The 18615-nt window shown below is 40.5% G+C and overlaps 1 protein-coding gene across 1 annotated transcript in view; it reads right to left on the reverse strand.

The window, feature by feature from the left end:
• Positions 1-18615, reverse strand: part of ARID5B (AT-rich interaction domain 5B) — a 107229-nt gene that overhangs the window by 18660 nt on the left and 69954 nt on the right. The window contains 4 exon segments of the mRNA XM_068398884.1: positions 839-936; positions 8593-8645; positions 11002-11206; positions 17692-17804. Coding sequence (XP_068254985.1) covers positions 839-936; positions 8593-8645; positions 11002-11206; positions 17692-17804 — 469 coding nt within the window.

Raw genomic sequence — 18615 nt, forward strand, 5'->3', positions numbered from 1 at the left:
TGCTGTGCTGCCTTGCGCACAGGCAAGTACAATCTCTTCCTGACTCCAGCAAAGTAACTTGTTTATGCCCAGGAACAAGAGACTGGACTTCCCTTATCTGAGCCTGAAATTGCAGAGCTTTTATTAACATTTGCATGTCTAAGGAAAAAAAAAGGAAAAAAGGAAAAAGAAAAGAAAAAAAGAGGGTTGTTTCTAAAAATCATACCAAACTAAAGCAACATTTCAGCTCCAGTATTTTATTCAATGCGTGCTGGCTTCACAAGCCCTGGAAGTTATCTACATGGGAAGAATAAGAAATCAACAGTTCTGACCAGCAACAATGGCTGCAGAGAAAGAGTGTTTGGCAGCAGCTCGCAGGCAGGGAGGAGGGAAGGAATGCAATGAAGAAGAGGAATGCAACGCTCTGCATGACCTACAACATTAACAGCACCCGGCATTGTGGGCCACCCCATTATTTTGATCACAACCACAATTTGCCTAATTGGTATTCCTGAAAAACGACAGAAGACAAGTGTTTGCATCAATTAGCTGTCATTTCTTATTTTTCCTTGAGTATGCTTTGCTCAATTTTTCAGCTTCTTTAACTGGAAAGCTGTTGTAAAAATTAAGGTATGTACCAAAAAAAAATCAGATGCTTGTTTTATTTATTTAGTCACTGGAGACATACACTCTGGTTTAAATTATGATAGATTATCTGACTACACTGTTGGGGGAATATCTACTATATGTTTAAGAAGCCTCTCTCTCTCTCGCTGCCTAATTCTTTGTAAAATGCTTTGAAGGCTCTCCAAATTAATTTTTTCATTATTAAACAAGCATTTCAGATTTGTTATCTTACCTTTCATAATGTCTGCGAGTACATGTAGCAGCACTTGTGCTTCCAGGGTTACCACCTAATTCATCATAAATATGTTTCCATTGTCGACGGGCTGTTATCTGTAAAAACGGCAATGGAAAATTTAATCTCGCATCTTTACAGATTCTACAGCGTTTGAGCTCACAACAACAAATGCATGTGTGACACTTTCAGAACAGCATGTAGTACAAGCACTATAAAAGCCCCTACAGAATATATAGAGTGCACAGAGCTTTAGGTGTCTTTTTTTTTTTCCTAAGTTAACACTATGTCTATTTTCTTTCTCTCTAAAATGGAGTGATCTGACTGATTCATTACCAAGTCACAAGCAATACGGCCTCACAAAAGACAATCTCAATCAATATAGGGTCGTTAACCATCAGAAGTTATGCAGACAAATCCCACGGTGAATTATGAAAATGAAGCTTGAACCACACTCAGCACAAATAATGATTACATAGTTATTTTAACTGAATTAGAGAAAATAAATCTGCTGCAAAACCCAAATCCACCACAGAATTCTGTAAATTCACAAAAGCATACTCCGTAACTCTATATGTTACAAGCTGTTTATTTTTATCCATTTATGTCAGTAAAATATATAGATCAAATAGTAATGAAATCTTAACATACTCCAATGTTAATATTTGAGCTATGTACTTTATTGGACCACGCTGATGAAAATAAACATCTTGTAACATATTGAGTTGCATACCATGGTTCTGTTTTTTTGTACAGAAATTAGGATTATACAGAATAACAGATGGAAGACCTGGCAAAAGAATTGTTTCTGAATACCACTTCATTATTTTATATATTCCGCTGTATTTAAAGCAGGAAGAAAAACAGGAATAGTACAAGCACAACAGATCACCCTTCTTTGCCTGCAGCTCATAAAGAAGGCCAGTGGAAAATTGTGGGGGCAATTTGGGGAGAAGTTTGTCATTTTCTATGGAATGCTGTGGATTTTAATATATTCAGCCCCGGAGGCTTCTTCAGAGTTACCCACAGAGCAGTCAATGGCATTTACTGAGGAGCTAAAGGCAGCAATCAGGAGAAAACAAATATTACAACTCGCAATCTGAGGCCTGTAATTTTAATCTAAACAAGAGGAGATAGCTACCGTCATTAAATATTACAGGGTAAGAGGTGTTTCTCTTTCGCTCAATATGAAAGGAAAATCCTTCCTTTGCAGAAATTACTCTCTGAAGCCAAAGGCATGGCTGGTGACTTATCATTTGATAATGTTACAATTTCTTCAAGTTTATTGTTTGTACAGTTTTCCTTAGAAAACATCAGCACCTCCAACTCACTATTAGTACCTGTACATAGTTTGCACCTATAGATACTTGGGGGAAAAAAAAAAGTATTTTATCTTAAAACTTATTTAGAGCAAAATGGACTGACTGCATTCACTCGTTTTATTTTCTGCCTTCTGTAACCAACCCAAAGACCACAGGCGCACGAGAGAGACTGCAATTCAAGGATAAATTCTGCACAACCTGATTATTTAAATACAAATCAAACACTCATCTGAGGATAAGGTTCATTTTAAGTCTGTTTTGTTTGAATTCTTATGCTCTCTCTCCCCCAGGCTACCCACACTTCTACCTATTATTATTACTAAAGGGGGCTTGAAGAACTGGAGCCTTCATGAGCCATAAAGAACATCACCTCCTGAGAATAAGAACGGATGCTCCTTCTGTAACCTGAAAGGTCAAAAAAGAGTTGGACCAAGCACCCTGCTTGGAGGAAAGCCTGGATGGGAAGCCTCCTCTGGTCCTGCCTCCCACACCTATTCCACTGGTCCTTGGGACAGGCAAAGGACAGAGGCATGGCCAGACAGCCCTTGCCTTCTGGTAGCTCCCAAAAATCACAGAACCCCCGAGGACTGCTGCAAGTGGCTTTATACTAAATCAAGTCTCTGGCAGACTCACAGACTACACGAACAAAGATGCACGAAGCCAATCTGGGGTCTGTGCTCTGGCCCTCTGGCAAGCACAGCCTGGCTGGCTTGCAAGGCTGTGGGCCAGGACCTGATGCTTTGGCTAAGTACAGTGATGCTGTGCAGAAGCTATAAACGAAAGCAAAGGATTAGTCAGCAAGAGGACTACTGCAAGTCCCCTTTTTAAACATCCCAATGTGACTAAGAAGCATGGTCTCCATTTTCAAAAGGAAAATGCTAACCTTAGAGCCCAAGTCTCATTAACTATGATTTGACTCAAGAGTTGATACTCAGGTTGGAACATCAAGTAAACACAACCATCTTTAAGAGGAAAAGGGAATCCCTTTGAAATCACTGCATCAGTTTTGGTGTCTCTCTCCTCTAGGCTGCATAGAATAATAGTATTTACACAAACATTTGCCCAGCTTTATCCAATTCTGCCTCTGCAATGGACCAGAACTCCTTGGCAATTAGCAGAGCTGTGCCCTCCCATGTACAGAGCTAAGTTTAAATTTGACGTTCCCTGAAACGACTGTTATTCTAACAAAGCCTGGGGCTGACTTTTCCCCTGCTCTGGAAAGTTTAGTTTTTATGCTTAATAAACTTCAAAGGACTAAAGTAACTGATAAATTACATCATTAAACAATCTGAACAAAATGCTGCACTATGGAAGCTTCACAGTTCTCATGCAAGGGCAGCACTGCTCAAGCTGGATGCTCATGCTGGCCACATCCAAATCAAGGACTGCTTTCTTCTCTCATACAAGTCCCTCCCAGCCACCTCAGTGAGTATGAACTTCCTGAGGAGCCAGGAAATGGCAGTGCTTGGCAATGCTTTGCTCACGGTTGCTGTTCCTACCAAAATGCCTGCCTTGGCTGCTTTTACGCACCGGTTTTAACTCTGAAAGGGCTCATATGTGCTCCTGGTTAGTAACACGTCCATGATCAGGGCACATGAGGAACAGAAAGGCAAATAACAAAAGGTACGAAAAGGGTAAAGTATTTTAGCTGCCTGGGCAGGGAACTTCTGATAAGCATTCAGGAGCAAAGTGTTGGGTTTTTTTAGGACATGGAGCTATAGTGGCGTAGAACAACTAAGACCCTGCAAAAGCTTTAACTGATGTCCTGAGCACTTTCACGTCACACTTCTGATTAATTCAGCTTCAGTTTCCTGACCTAAGTTGACTCGCTCCAGTAGAAAACATACAGAGGACAAAGAACCTTTGCTGCTTTAGTTCTCCAGTTTGTTTTTCCCTACTCCTATGAGTATATACATCCCTCATAGTGCCTGCCACATTTCTAAGAGTGCAGGATTCTTCAGGCTCACCCGTTAATCAAGGCAATTGCACAGGCCAGTCTCATCTCTGGCAGCTTCCCATTCCAATACTAGCTTTTAGTTTTAAAGTAGTCTTCTGGTTTGCAGACTCCTCCCACAATTTGCTCCAACCTACAGCTTCACAATCCTGGAGCTGGGCCCACTGGAATCCAGGAACTTCCGTGACATCTTTCCCAATCAGCAGAATTTGGAGTTAAGCAAGAGACTGGTCTGCCCAGGGACCTGCGAGCAGATCTGATCTGGTTCCTATAAGCACAGCATTAGGCAGTGACTGGTACTCAAGAGCAACCAAATAAAACCAATGATCTTATCTATTAAAGTAGAGGACTGTTTATACACATGCTTTTAATGGTGTCTTCTGCTTTGAGAAATCTTAAGATCTTCTGCGCGGCAATCCCAGCTCCCTTCCTCATGAAAAGGCTACTTGCTTATTTCCTGCTGTAAATCTAATAGGGGATTTTCTGGTCATGGTATGTGATGTTCACAACACTTCAAAGCAGAGCTCTGAGTATTAGCTCAGGTAGCTTTGTATTCCACCGATATATCAGTTTCTTCGGGCCTGCCCAGACACAGGACTTCTGTACAAGTCAATCACTGATTTTTAAAAACTAAAGCACTTTACTGTCGCTTTCAGGAGTCAGCAGCTAAATGGGATCTTACCGACCTTCGGCAAAATTTAAGCTGCTACACACCGAAGGTTACGCTCCACCTAATTTTCTTTTTACCTTTATCTTTCTAAGACATCTCCAGATAGTGTTCCTCCAGCACCACAGCCTTCTGCAAACATGCCAAGGCACTCCTTTTGTGTTGGCTCAAAAGGAAAAATGCCACCATGACTTGCCAAGGACAACTCTTTAGATAACTCCTGGAAGTTTCCCACCTCTGAACGTCTGCACTTTTTACTCACTCGACTTAGGGTGACTGAGAAAATTCCAGGCAACGGTTGTTAAATGACACTGCAGCTGAGCCCCCTAGAACGTGACATGGTTTTGTATTTCATCCAGGGATTTGGGGACATTTTAAATCATTCACACTGTGAATGTCTGCTATGGATCTCCTATTATTAGTAACAAAGATGCTCATTTCATGTATCTTTGTTTAAGAGAAACATGATCCCACCAATTCCAAAGAGACAGCTTCATCTGTTAAGGACTTAAACCAATTTGTACAAGCTGCTATTTTTATTAAGCCTGTATTATGTCCAACAAGAAGTTCATGGGCGTGTGATATTACACTGTTATATATGACAACTAACTAAGAATTAGTAATCAAACAGGTAACGGGCAGATGAGAAATGACCCTCACAAGTACTCTAACTGGAGCGCCCTTAGATATGACATATGACACACAATCATGACTTGACACTACTAGATATCCTGTATGTATATGCCATATGCACAAGTAATACTCTCTGTCAAGCCTCACTGGATCCATTCTAGCCCTTGATACATAACAATAAAGGAAAGTCAGACTGATTGCTAAGAAAGTTGTTCTCTGCATCTCAAATCCAATCCCTGGCTGTTTTCATTCACTTTTAGATCGTTAACCAACAGGACTGGACTCAGAGGTCTTGCACTGTTCTGTGAACCTGTGTAGAAGCTGGAAAACACTGTACATAAACTCTGCTCGTTTCTCATAGATGTTTTTAAATCCCCATCGAAGCATCTATACATGGACAAGGTGGGCAGCGCAGGGCATGAAACTGAAAATGGGCTATCATTGTTCTGCCAAACACAAGGATGTAAAGTTTGCAAGTGCTTTAACTGGGAAGGTTCCTACACTTACCAGCAAAAACTAGTCACCTGACCACTCTAAGTTCCCATGTGTGATTTTAACCAATCTTTTATTTCCTGTTCATAAAATGGCTGTCACATGCTGAAGCCAAATATCTACTTTTAAATATTCTTTTCTTTACAATACTTCCAAGAGAAAAGACCCACTTCTATCTCTGTGCACAAACCAGAAACTTGTGAAATTTTAAAACAAGTCAAAGATGATGAAGCCCTTATAATGGACAAATGACTCGTTCAAGTCAGATGGAAGGGTCCATATAGATAAATGGGTATTAATCAGGGTCAGTTTGAGAAGGCCTTTGCTCTGCACATGGCTTCTCATCATCAATAGATACTGGTGCTGTGCATGTGAGTGGTGGACTCTGGTCATTACTGAATTACAGCACTCACTCAAAATTTCTACACCTAAGCAGACCTGCCTAAGATTCTGGAATTGATGCTGAGGTCCATGTCATCCCAATCATCCCCGGCCATGCTGAAAAATGAAACATGAATCAAACACAAAAGCCTCTCAGCAATGCTTGCCATGATAAAATATATACAAACAAATGCAGCTTGGCAAACTCAATGAATATCAGCTGGCCATAAAATAATAAAAACCAGGGTGTGCACAGGTCAAAGTATTGCAACAGTCATTGGTTTAACATTCAGGGTATGTAAAGCAAAGGCAGATCCATATTGAGGATGAGACTGTTAACAGAAGAGAATAAGGTCTGGAAACCTCATGCTCCATGTACAACTTCAATTGCATTACAAAGTCCTCCCAACTTCAGCTCTTCTGCAGAGAGAGCACAGAAGTCATTCACATCATAAAACCAGGGTGAGGCCCATCACTTCAGCCAGAGTCACTCTCACACCAAAGCTGGGCTGCTCAGTATGTCAGAAGGTGTGAGCTATGCTTGCCTTGCCGTTTACTACCAACAAGCAATTGCTTAGTTCGTTCTCTATGAAGAATAAGCATCACTGGTACTTTTTCATCAAAGGTGACAAACGCCCCTAAACAACAGAGAACATCTGTCACTGAGAAAAGGGCAGGGGCTTTGAGTCATGGGTGGACTGATGCTACTCTGAATGACATTGTCACGTATGTGATCCTTCCCCTCTGATCATCTCATGTTTCTGCTGCCGTTGGTAGACCTGGCTCTCTGGCCTTGTGTTCACAAACTCACCATCCTGTTCCTGCTCTGCCCCATGCACAGAGGTTCACCTTCTCTAGAATCTCTAAATCCATCCCTCTCCCTCTCATTCTGGCACCAAAACTCAGCTCTCTCCAGCAAGCCACCACTTTGGCATCCCTGCTTCTATCCTCAGTCCCTTCAAGCAGATCTGAAACGTTGCTGTGAAAATCGCCCGCCTCCCTGAGCACCCTGAACATGACACTCTCCTTTCAATCTCCCTCCTGGCCTTCCCTTGTGCTCTGGATCAAGTTCAAGATTTTAGCTCTCATTTTCAGTGTACTTTACAACTCACGACAATTACTGTTGGCTCATAATTGCCGTAACGATCTATCTGTGGTATTCATTCATATATACCCATGAACACACCTACACACACCCCTGTACACAAGCATGGTATGTGCTGATAAATGAAAGATATAGGAACAATAAAAGCCAAATCAAGCATATATTTTTGTAGGAGAATGTTAGGTCTCATGTTTCACAAAATCCCAGCCACGCCCACGCTAATCAACCCAGGCTGCTGATTTACAGAACAATATACTTTACTGTATGGAAGGAAAACAGTGAGTTCTATATTTTGGTTCAAACAACTTTCAGTTTCTTGATAGTGCATTTCTTCTTGTAATTTCTCTACAGCACAGATATGTCCCAGATTACTTCGTAAACAAAGCAAAAATAATTTCTTTCATCCAACTGCGGCAGGAACTGAACAACTTAATCTGATCATTGTGTGCAAAGAAAATATTTCCAATGACGACATCCTCCTATGTCAATTGGTTTTTATTACAGATGTCATCTCGATGTGCCATATTAATGCAGCTCTTTCTTCTCATTTCAAGATTTTAATCTAAGTTTGTTGCTCTAATATTTTATTGGTTCAAAATACATGCTGTAAAATCCATGGCCATCAAATTTTCCCGTGAGCTAAAAATAAACTGCTCTTGTCAGATATGGTTAGCTGATAAAAAAGTGTCAGAGACTTTTCTGAATTACTTTGATAACTTCCTGTTTATGTGGTACTGACCCTTGTCTAATAAAGATCTTTTACACTTGGAATAAAAGAAGATACTGCAGCATACTATTCCTTAATGGACAATGCTGATTACTTTTGAAAGCCTTTAATACATTTCCCATATTAGACATGAACAGATGTCAGGGATGTTGCCAAGTGAAATTTCTTTTATGCAATCTTGGCTTGTTGTACAATAATAGCCCTTTCTCAACATGGGAAAAAATTACAGACCCAACTAATTTCCTTGACAGGGAAGAGTTACATATGTTTTCCACTTGTAGTTTTTACGACAAGTTTACAATTTTGCCAAACCTGGAACTAATTGGGACCATTTCCAAAAACGGTCCAATAAACCCACAATGTGTACAGTTAGCCTAAAATGCAGCAAATGACTGTTTGCTTTTACATTTTTTTTTCTAACAGGGAAAAGTTAGATTGCGCAATTATTTCATTTAAGTTACTTAAACACTTACTGTTTCATATCCTCCCAGTTTTTGAGCAGCTTGAAACATAGTCCAAAGGTTAACTGTTAGAGGGACAATAAGTATTTAGATAAGCATTGCATTAACCAACATATGTCAAAGAAATGTAAACTAAACAGTTTTTAAAAAAGAAAAACAGAGAAAAAAGCTCACAGCCCCTGAAAATGCTCCTGTGAAACGTTTTGCAAAGAGGTATTTACGTAATCTGATGAGTAAATATTAGCCCATACTATATATATTTTTAATTACATATACGAGAACATACTTAGATTCCTTAACAGGACTGGAAAAATACACTGAGACAAAGGTAATGAGCTCATTTGACTTTGCTGATAAGAGGCACGGTGTAATGACTCTAGCATGTTTCCATAACTTTGATAATAAAAATTACTCATTGGGAAAAATGTTGCTTTTAATTATTTGTTTAATACTGATTTCATTAGCAAGCGAGCATGAGCCACACACTGGCTTACAGAGAAAACCTATTGATTAAACAACAATATCCAATAGTTACAGCAGCTCAGATAATGGCCTTCATAATCAATAAACAGTAAGATGCATTCTAATGGGTCCTGTGTGAGTGAACCCAGTGGAGCACAACTGAGAATTACCATAATAATTACGGTATGGGTGGTTGTGCCTTGCCCACAGCTGTAGGCTGGGAGGAACAGAGGCAACTCCTTCAAAAGATGTGTTGGGAGATGCTTGTTACTTCCTGCAGAACTCCTCTCCTCTCACGTGCTTTTCATCCTGGCCCACTGTCCCATGGGACCACTGCTTGCTGCTGATGTCTCACTTTTATTTTATTGTGTTTTTATTTATTTTTTTTTTATTTTTATTTTATTTTAATTGCTAGAAGAAAAATTGATGTCTTAGCTCTACAAAAGGTGTATGCACTATCCCACCAACAAACAGTGATTCCCCATAGACGTACTACAAATACTTCAGGCCAGACTCAGCAATAATGCTGTGGACCACGGAGGACGGGATCTCTTCCTCCACGGGGGGATGCTCTGTTGTAGTGTACATACTGCTTCTTCCCACTAACCTATTTATATTGGCAATGTTTGCACAAGTCTGGCTGGACAAATACAGAACCCCGTCCTGCAAACATTGCTGCTCTTCTCAGCATACTTACTCTTGGTATTTAAGTATTTACTGGATCAGGCCCCTAATTTATAATGAATGTCAGGCAACTTTCAGTGTATTTCAGCTAAATGTTAGCAGAGGGCCCTAACCCCAGTGGGGAATTTTAGAAATAATACTTTAGCTTATCTTTCAAGCCCACCCTGTTCCCATGCTTGAGGGAGTGCAGAATAAAAAGGGGGGGGGGGAATCCTCTCTTAACACAAAACGTTCTGAAAGCCTCACTGCACCTTGTACTGTTTCAAAGCCATCAAGAGCTTTGCTTAGGCCTTGATTTAATCTGAATCAATGCATAATGCAACGAAGCTGTTCATAGTACATTAATTTTACTTCCATTTCAAGCAGCCAGTTTTCAGACAAACACTGTAATCATTCGGAGTTATATAAGTTTATAATGGCTGCTGGAGGCCTGTTGCAATCAGTGCCAATTGCTATTAGGTATGTAAATTGTTATGTAAAACATACAGGTTTGACATTCTTCATCAAAATAACACATGGTTTTAATCTGGGAGATAAATTAGAGTAAATAATATTTCAATCCACAGAGTTCTCCCTTTAAGGAAATAAAGTATCATTCAATCTATAGATAAGGAAGAAAAATACCCCCATTTACAACTTCTGTTGGAAACTGAAAGATCTACACTGTATGGCAATATTTATGTAAAATTTAGTTACAACTGTATCTTCTCCACCTACAATTGCTTTACAGACTGTGGCACTACAAACTGTACATGCCAAAGCAATTCTAAACATTGCGTTCTGTATTAAACAGATACAGGCTGGCTTTATATTCTCTGAAGTCAGTAATTTATTAACTATAAACACATTTTGGGGCTTAAAAATATGATCCCTTTTGTGCCTTTCTTGACCACCTTTAAATGTCTTCCTTTAATATTTGTCCTTTCATAAAGAACATCTGGGCACAATAAAGATACGTCATATTATTAACTCAGAAGAAAGGCATTACAGACGCTGCAGATTTACAAAACAGAAAACTAGAGAGTTTTCAACATGCCTATTTCTAGTCATAATCAGCGGATTTAAACCTATAAATATCTGGCAGCAACTACCCCAGAAGGAAGAGATGCAAATCTAGCATAATACAGTGAAATGCCTGGACTGGAAAATGTGTAGATATAAACATGGTCCCCCCATCCATAAGGCTTTAAAATAGGCTTCATGTGCAAACGCTTTCTCCAGAGAAGCCAAACCACTCTAAAACGTCAAGAAGAAAGTGAGAAAAAGGATACTTACTCTGCTTAAAACCTAAATAGGGTATTCGTTCAATTGGTGTTTTCCTTTCTTTCATATATTTATAAAGAGCCACAAGGAAAGCCTGCTCATCAGCTCTGCATTCTTCACCTACGGCAATCTTTGATTTATCCTCACTTGAGCCTTTTTTACAGTTGCTGTTGTTACTCTTGGGTTTGGGCAAAGCTGACTTAGCCTCACATTTTACCTGGGAAAAGAAAAGATGTCATATCAGATCTGGGTAACCTTTAATTTTCACTTAAGGAATAAATACCCTCTCCTAGCGGAATGGATTGCTGAAAAAATTAAGGCCAAACCATGCGACTGTGTTTGAGGGGAAACAAAGGAAGCTATTTATAGAGCTAAATGTCTTGTTCTGAATCTTAGTCACAACATTTTTAAATAGCCACATCTTTAAATCATTATAACCCATTGGTAACGCTCTCCAGATCTGCATTTTTATGACTATACATTGCTATGTCACAGACAGCTCCCATCTCTCACATACACTTGCCATTAGCAAGTCTAATAATAACCTTCGCTCCAGGACTGACACTGAGCATTGTCAACTCCCGTAGACAACCCTTGGAGCTGAGGGTGCTCAGCCCCTTTCAGGAACGCTCAGTAGCCAGCTCCGAAACGACACATTTTTCTCTCCTTTGGCCTACCAAAATAGATGCAAACCTTGGCAAGCCTTACCCAGGCAGAGCTCTCAGCACACATGAGGGGAGGTTCTGCTGCAGCACGGACTTAAGTCAAGTGGGTTTGAGCATCTACTTAAACTTAAGCACAGCCCTAAGTATTTACCAGAAGGAGGAGGATGCTAGCTGGAGCCTTTCGTGGTAGATGCCGGCAGCCCCAATGCACACAAGACCCAGAGCTCCAGGTCTCCTGCTGGCCTCCCTGGCAGACGTGTGCCAGTCAGGAAGTCAACAAATTGGAACACTTCACATCAGTATTCAAACATGGGGAAAATATCCAGTGAGACCGGCTTAATCCTGCACTCCTCCTGAAGATAATCCTCTCATTGAATCAAGCAAATTACAACTTGAGCATTCCCATAATTTATGTATACAAAAACCAGAAAAGCAGAACCTTGCAAATTGATGTTTTAAAAGGTCTCCATGACCAAGACGGGATTGATACATTTCCAGTGAAACACTGGAAGTCCTCTAATACAAGGTAGTGGAGACGGTTACGTGTATTTTGGATTTGTACTGTCCCTTCAATGCTTTTGAGTGCTGTGAGGAGCCTCCTGGCAGCTCCACACCCCATCCAAGACATGTCCTTTGTCCTCCCAGAAAGAGCAGGGAGCCTGTAAGAGCCAGTATTTGTTATTTTAGGAGGACAGCAGAGGAGAGCGGGGTATCTCGCTGAACAGGAAGGCAAGAGCTCTTGGTCAAGTAAGCCACTGACTCTCCTTCACTCTCCCTACCTCTAAACTAGGTGCTTCCTGGGTACTTGTTGACATTTTAGAAGTGCTACGAAGAGCATTAAAAAAAACAACAAACATATCATTGGGAAGACTATGATATGCTTATTTTATCTCAATAAAGCTACCCTGTGTTCAGGCTCAGGGAAAGCAAAATCTTTTATACTCCTCCACGGTATTAACTTTACATAAAGCACTGACTTAAGATTAGCTGCCTCCATAGTTTTCCACAGATGTTGGACAAAGAAACGCTAGCTCCTAATCAGAGGGGAGAAGTGGCCACAATTTTCCAAGGTAATCAATGCCGCTGAAAAATTTCCCTGTTGCACACTGCAGGGTACAGGCTCGCTCCTCCCAGGCAATACAGCAGGGACTGGGAAATGGACTTCCTATGAGATTTTTCTTGATCAGTTACTGCTGAAGTAAGTCCACTGTACTGCTCGATATTCTCTGGTTGCATGGTTCAAAGAGATACTGTCTTCCTACGGCACAAGACACCGTGCTTTGCCTTTTAGTAATAGATATGCTCGTTGATTATACTTCTGTAAAGATCCTGGGTTTCATCCAAAACTCAATGGAGCTAATGGGATTTTTTTCCTATTAAATGAACTTTGGATTTCCTCAACCACTTTTCACTTCAGAGCTGTAGTCCCTTGACTTTTCTACTTTGGCTCCTAACAAAATTATTTAACAGCTTCCCCTTACAAAGTTTAGATCACACTGTCATAGTTTTCAATGCTATGATCAAGACTGGGTTAGCACTCACAATATGAACCCATGATTTGAATAAATTCAGGACTTTTAACTTGAGTGGCAAATTTGTTGCAAGCTAAAACTTGGAACCAATTCGCTGGATCCAGGAACAAATTTTCAGTTTTGTCACCCATTTGATAGGTAAAGTCAATCAATTAATCAATCTTTTTAATGATTTTCTTTTCTGAACTGGACAACTCAGAACTATGTTTGCGAAGACAGCCTGGGCATGAATGCTAAATGAAATCAAAACTCACTGCTATGCAAGGAAACTAATGGTAAGGGATGTTACTCCCAAGGAGACAAAAGGAAGCAAAGAAAATAACATTAAAAAAGCCACTAGGAGTGAGAAAACCCAGGGTCACAGACAACCTCCTTCTCTCCAGTGTACACAGAAGCGAGGTCAAAGCACCTGTGGAACTCAAAAGGTGCCAAAATGCAACGGACAGACTCCAAGCACCGTTGGGTTCAACGAAGCTTTGACGAAGGCTGCAGTGCTTTATCCGCTCAGTGCTGGAGGCACAAGCCTCACTTCTGGAACCTCCCCACCGTCAGACAGGAGATACGGATGAATGCCATGACCAATGATTAATGAGAACCAAAAGGGTCAAATGCCATTCTGGGTAACACCAGCGTAAATCCATCATGAAAGTATCAAAGTCAGTGAGAGCAATGCCAGATTTGCACCAGGCACCACAAACAGCCCTTCTCTCTCAAAACACGATTTTGAATCTTCCTAGAGGGCAAAGATCCAGGAGGAGGTCCCAGAGTTTTGCTTGGCTCTGCTCTTTTTTCTGGTCTGCTCAGAAAGCCTGAAAGACTCCGTTACGAAGGGAGAGTTCAATTTCCGCAGGAGGAGTTAAAGCTCTGTCATCGTAGCCTCAGCGTGAGTTAACGCCTCCAAAATGAAACTGAGGGCTAAGGCCCAGACAGGCAATGCAGTGCCGCTGCGTGGATAAGCTGGGGGTGTACTGAGATGGGCTCTGGGAACTTCTGACCACCTCCTACTGTATGTTCCATCAGAGGCATGTCATCCACGGCCAAATGGCCGGTGAATGCTCACGGGTACACCTGTGTTTTTGTCTTCTCCTGCCAGAGGTCACACACAACACAGACGACTACAGACCTGCATTTTAGAGCTTCAATCAGATAATGGCTGAGGTGCTCGGAATAAATCCCCAGGTCTGAGAGCATGTCAGGCCACCTGTGGCCACAGGAAAAGCACATCCTGGCAACTTTTAAACTAATTTCCCAGATCCTGCTGTACAAATGAAGTGAGAGATTTACTTTAGCATTTGCACTAGGAGATGTAATGAGGAGAGTCATCTGGGGACAATTTCCATGTTTGACAAGTCAATCCTTTCAGCTCTTCGAAATGGTCAGATAAGCCGTTTTTAAAAAGCCTTACAGTGCACTTCCGCACACTTTGAATGGGAATGATCTTTGGGAGCATGAAGCAGGTACGACGAGGGTCACGCCAGAGCCCACAAGTCCCAAAAGTCTGTCCAGCACTGATGACACATGAAGTATGAAAGCCTCCACAGTTCTGGGAATGTTTGGAGAGAAGAGCTTGATATACTTCTCTCCAGGAAAGCTGATCCTGCCTCAGTAGCTGGCCTCGTATTCTTGTGATTTTTCCATTCCCAGTCTGGAAGGGAACTCTGCTGGGATCTTCCGCAGGAGGTACTAAAATGGATGCAGTGACCAGCAAGGAGATCAAAAGCAAGAAGTGGGACACGAAAGACCCACTTCCCTTGGCAGCACCTGCAGGTCCAGGACCACACTGTCTGCCCCACTATCGCTCTATTTTTAACAAGCCACCTACATTGGAATTTACTCAAGAGCTCCTCCCACCCAACCAATGCTCTTCTATGTCAGGTAACAGTAAAAGCCCATAAAACGATCTGCTGATGGTTCAAGGTAAACATGCCTAATGAGAACTAAGTTGTAAGAAGGTACAAAGCTTTCTAGTCATGGGCAGCTGAGAACATGAAATTCAGCAAGTCATTACAACCACGTGGCTTGCGTTGGTCTCGACAGGCTCAAACCCACAGTCTTCAGAACGCCGCTTTTGCCATTTCCCGACCCTCACTGTACAGCCACTGCATCTTCGTCAGAGCCCTGCCACCCAAGAAATGAGGCTGCTGTCAGACGCTGGGTGCCATGATCTGAGGATGAAAGCAGGACAACTTCTGGTCAAAAGGGATTTTAGCTGGAACAGGAATACGGCCAGGACTGCTGCGAAAATGTTTCAGTATCTGACACAAGTGGATTTGTCCCCTTTACACTAGCAGTGTTCAACTCTGCTCTCCATGGGCACATTGTCAGCTTAATCAGAGATGGAGCATGGACAGAGGAGGAAAACTGACGGTGAAGCCCAACACGAAACCTAAGACGATGACTTAACATCCCAACTGTTCCCAACAATGAAAAGACAGTAGGTGGATATCCATTCCCCCTGCTTCCCCAAACACACTTCCCCTCCTTCCCCAGAACCCACGGGCAGGGTCTGTATAAAGTGCAATAAAGTGCATCTGCTATAGAGGGTTTCTGATTCACTGTCCCTCTTGTTACAGTATATCCACAGCCCTGAGACACAGATTGATGTGAAAAGCCACAGTGAAGTCAGTGTGACTACATGCAAGGACATTACATCATGAGCATGTCTATTATTTATAATGAAATTAAGCTGGCCAAGATAATTAATGCTATTAATATCTGCACAATGATGAGCACAGTATGACTAGATAAATAGGCAGAATTACTTCTTATCTGAAATATCCTCCCATTTGACTAGTAGGGTAAACCCAAATATAAACAGAGAGGATAAACAATTTGGTATGAAGTGTTACTGTTGTTTTTAATTATCTAATACCAATATATCAGGTGCTGAAGAGGCAGAACTACTTGTGCTACAGTCCAGGGTGCTTTGACAACACGGTCCATGACGCAGTTTGCTGGTAATATTTTAACATGAAAAACAGCTTGAGGGAAGGGGGAATTAAAGCAAATTGAGACATTTTCACACCGCAGATTTTGCACATTCTTCCACAGAGCAAAAACATTCAGGCAAACTCTATAGTATCTGGCAGGACCCCGCAACTCAACACACCAGGCTCCATCGCCTTTTACCATGCCTGTCTAATACGATAGTAGAGACTCCAACTGAGCACAACAGGGCACAAAAAGAAGAGAAACAGTGACTTAAGGGCAGAGCTTCATCATGAACTTCAGCCTCTTTTATAGTCATCAACAGAAGGCACAATTTTAACTGAACTCCTAGGGAGGAGGAGGAGGTGGAATTTAATTTGCCCTCCTATGAGAAACAGAGAGCAGAACACTTCCACTTGACCTCTTTAACCTCCTAATCTCCCAGGACATTCACTGCATACAACAATACGAACGTAAATGGATCTATAGATTCACTGTATTTCCTAAAGAGATGGCCACAATAATGGAAGCGTTTTTCAGATACACATCCATCTGATTTACTGAAACAATGGATTTGGGAGGAGTTGGCCTAAAAATTCATCTGTGCAAATCTGTTTAGCTGTTTAGCTCAAAAGTATCACAGTGACAAAGTTCTGCCTCAGATAAAAATCTACAAGTATTGCTCTAAGTAATTTTCCATCTTTGCATCTTGCAGTTTCAAATTAAATCATCTTGAAAGGAGCCATTTGTGCTGCTTTTTTTTTTAAAGAGAAACCCAAATTCCTATTTAAAACCACACAGACAACATAGAAAATAGGATGTAAATTACACTACAGAAACTCTACTTTTAAATATTTTAAGGAAGAGACACAAACCCATAAATATCTAAAAGATTAAGTCTATAAACACAAATAAATGATCCAATTTTTTATTTGCAGGATGGGCTAAGCACTGCAGCACATACAGAAGGCTCTGTAAAAGCATGCACCATTCAACAATCCCTGGAACATGCAACTCAGCACTAAGTATTAAAGAAACAGCCCAGATTTTTTTTTTAAGCTTTCATACTAAATTTCTGCCTTTATCTTTTTTTTTCTAATTTAAAAAGAGTCGAGATCTTAACATCAGGGTAATGTCGTTTGTATGTGCTTCTTAGAAACCATTATTGAAGCAGCTCTTGTTTCAGAGTCTGTTTATCTTCAAACTTATATTTAGAAGTACATTGTAACAGGGTGAGCTGCTCCCCGGTTTATTTTTAATTCGAAGATACTGTCACAAACTATGTTTGTGTGTCACAGAATGTGAAAACTAACACTAGATGCCAAGAAAGCTTAAGCACTACCAGTTACCAACAAGCTGATAGCATTAGGTTGTTAGGCGATTATAGTTGCTGGTAACTTTGAACACAGACGTGATTTAAAGTGAAGAATAAAAATATTGAAAAAAAAAACCCAAAACATTTATCTCCCCAAGAAAATAAGTTACATTCTAAATCTGAAACAGCATGCTGGGAAACAAAGGCAGGGCTGTACCTAAAAAGGAAAGTGTACTGAAAAGAGTATTATTAAGTGATTTACCTTGGCAACAGCTTTGCTTTCAGAATTATTGTTGGAATCCTTAATGCCATTTAATGAATCTCTTCTCTGTGGGTAAGGCTTCTTTTTGCGCGGTCTGCCTTTAAGATTTGGCGCTGAAAATTAATAGAGGACAATTTGAGCACATTGTCTTATACTGGATTCTTAACAGCTGAAAGCATAATAAATAGTTCTACTACAATCAGTCACACAAACGTACACATCTGTCTACAGTAAATGCTTATTACGAGATTCCCATCCTCCATGGCTTACATCTTGACACACTATACGTTTCTATAGAATATCCCCCAAGGCTAATCTATTCTACTTTCACATAACTAATTAATTTAAAGTCAAACACTGGTCTCCGAAGGACTCGGACAGAAAGCACAAATATTTCTCCATGGTACAAAAAAGAACAAAGTAGAATATCAATAGGTAACTTTGCATTCATCAGCTTGCTGCATTTATTATTTCTAATCTTCAAGTCAAGAGTACTAACTACTATTTCCAAGTTTGGGAAACATCTGGTTTTGGAAATGTTCTGAAATATTGAAATTCCTTACAGCTCCAAGAAATGTTTATATATCCTGTCATTCTTGTCAAAGTTCTTCTAAAAAAGTTTTTTTAAAAAAAAATTACCTCTGAGTCCTGAAATGGATCAAAAAAACCCTTAACAACTAGTTTGGGAAGTTGACAAGTACTGAAATAAGTGATTGATTGTTTCATAAGGGTTACATACCACACATATAAATTAACACGAATCACTTTCAGTTTTGTCCAACTCTTAAGATAAAACAGCTCTGAAATAACACAGTGACTAAATCCTAACTGTGCTGAGCCATATGTAGAATGGGATATGGATCATCATAAAAAATATCAGACTCATCTTTCAATAGTGGTATTACAATATAAATTATGATCACA

This window comes from Nyctibius grandis, chromosome 4 (assembly GCF_013368605.1).
Source record: "Nyctibius grandis isolate bNycGra1 chromosome 4, bNycGra1.pri, whole genome shotgun sequence".
NCBI classification, from domain to species: Eukaryota; Metazoa; Chordata; class Aves; order Nyctibiiformes; family Nyctibiidae; genus Nyctibius; species Nyctibius grandis.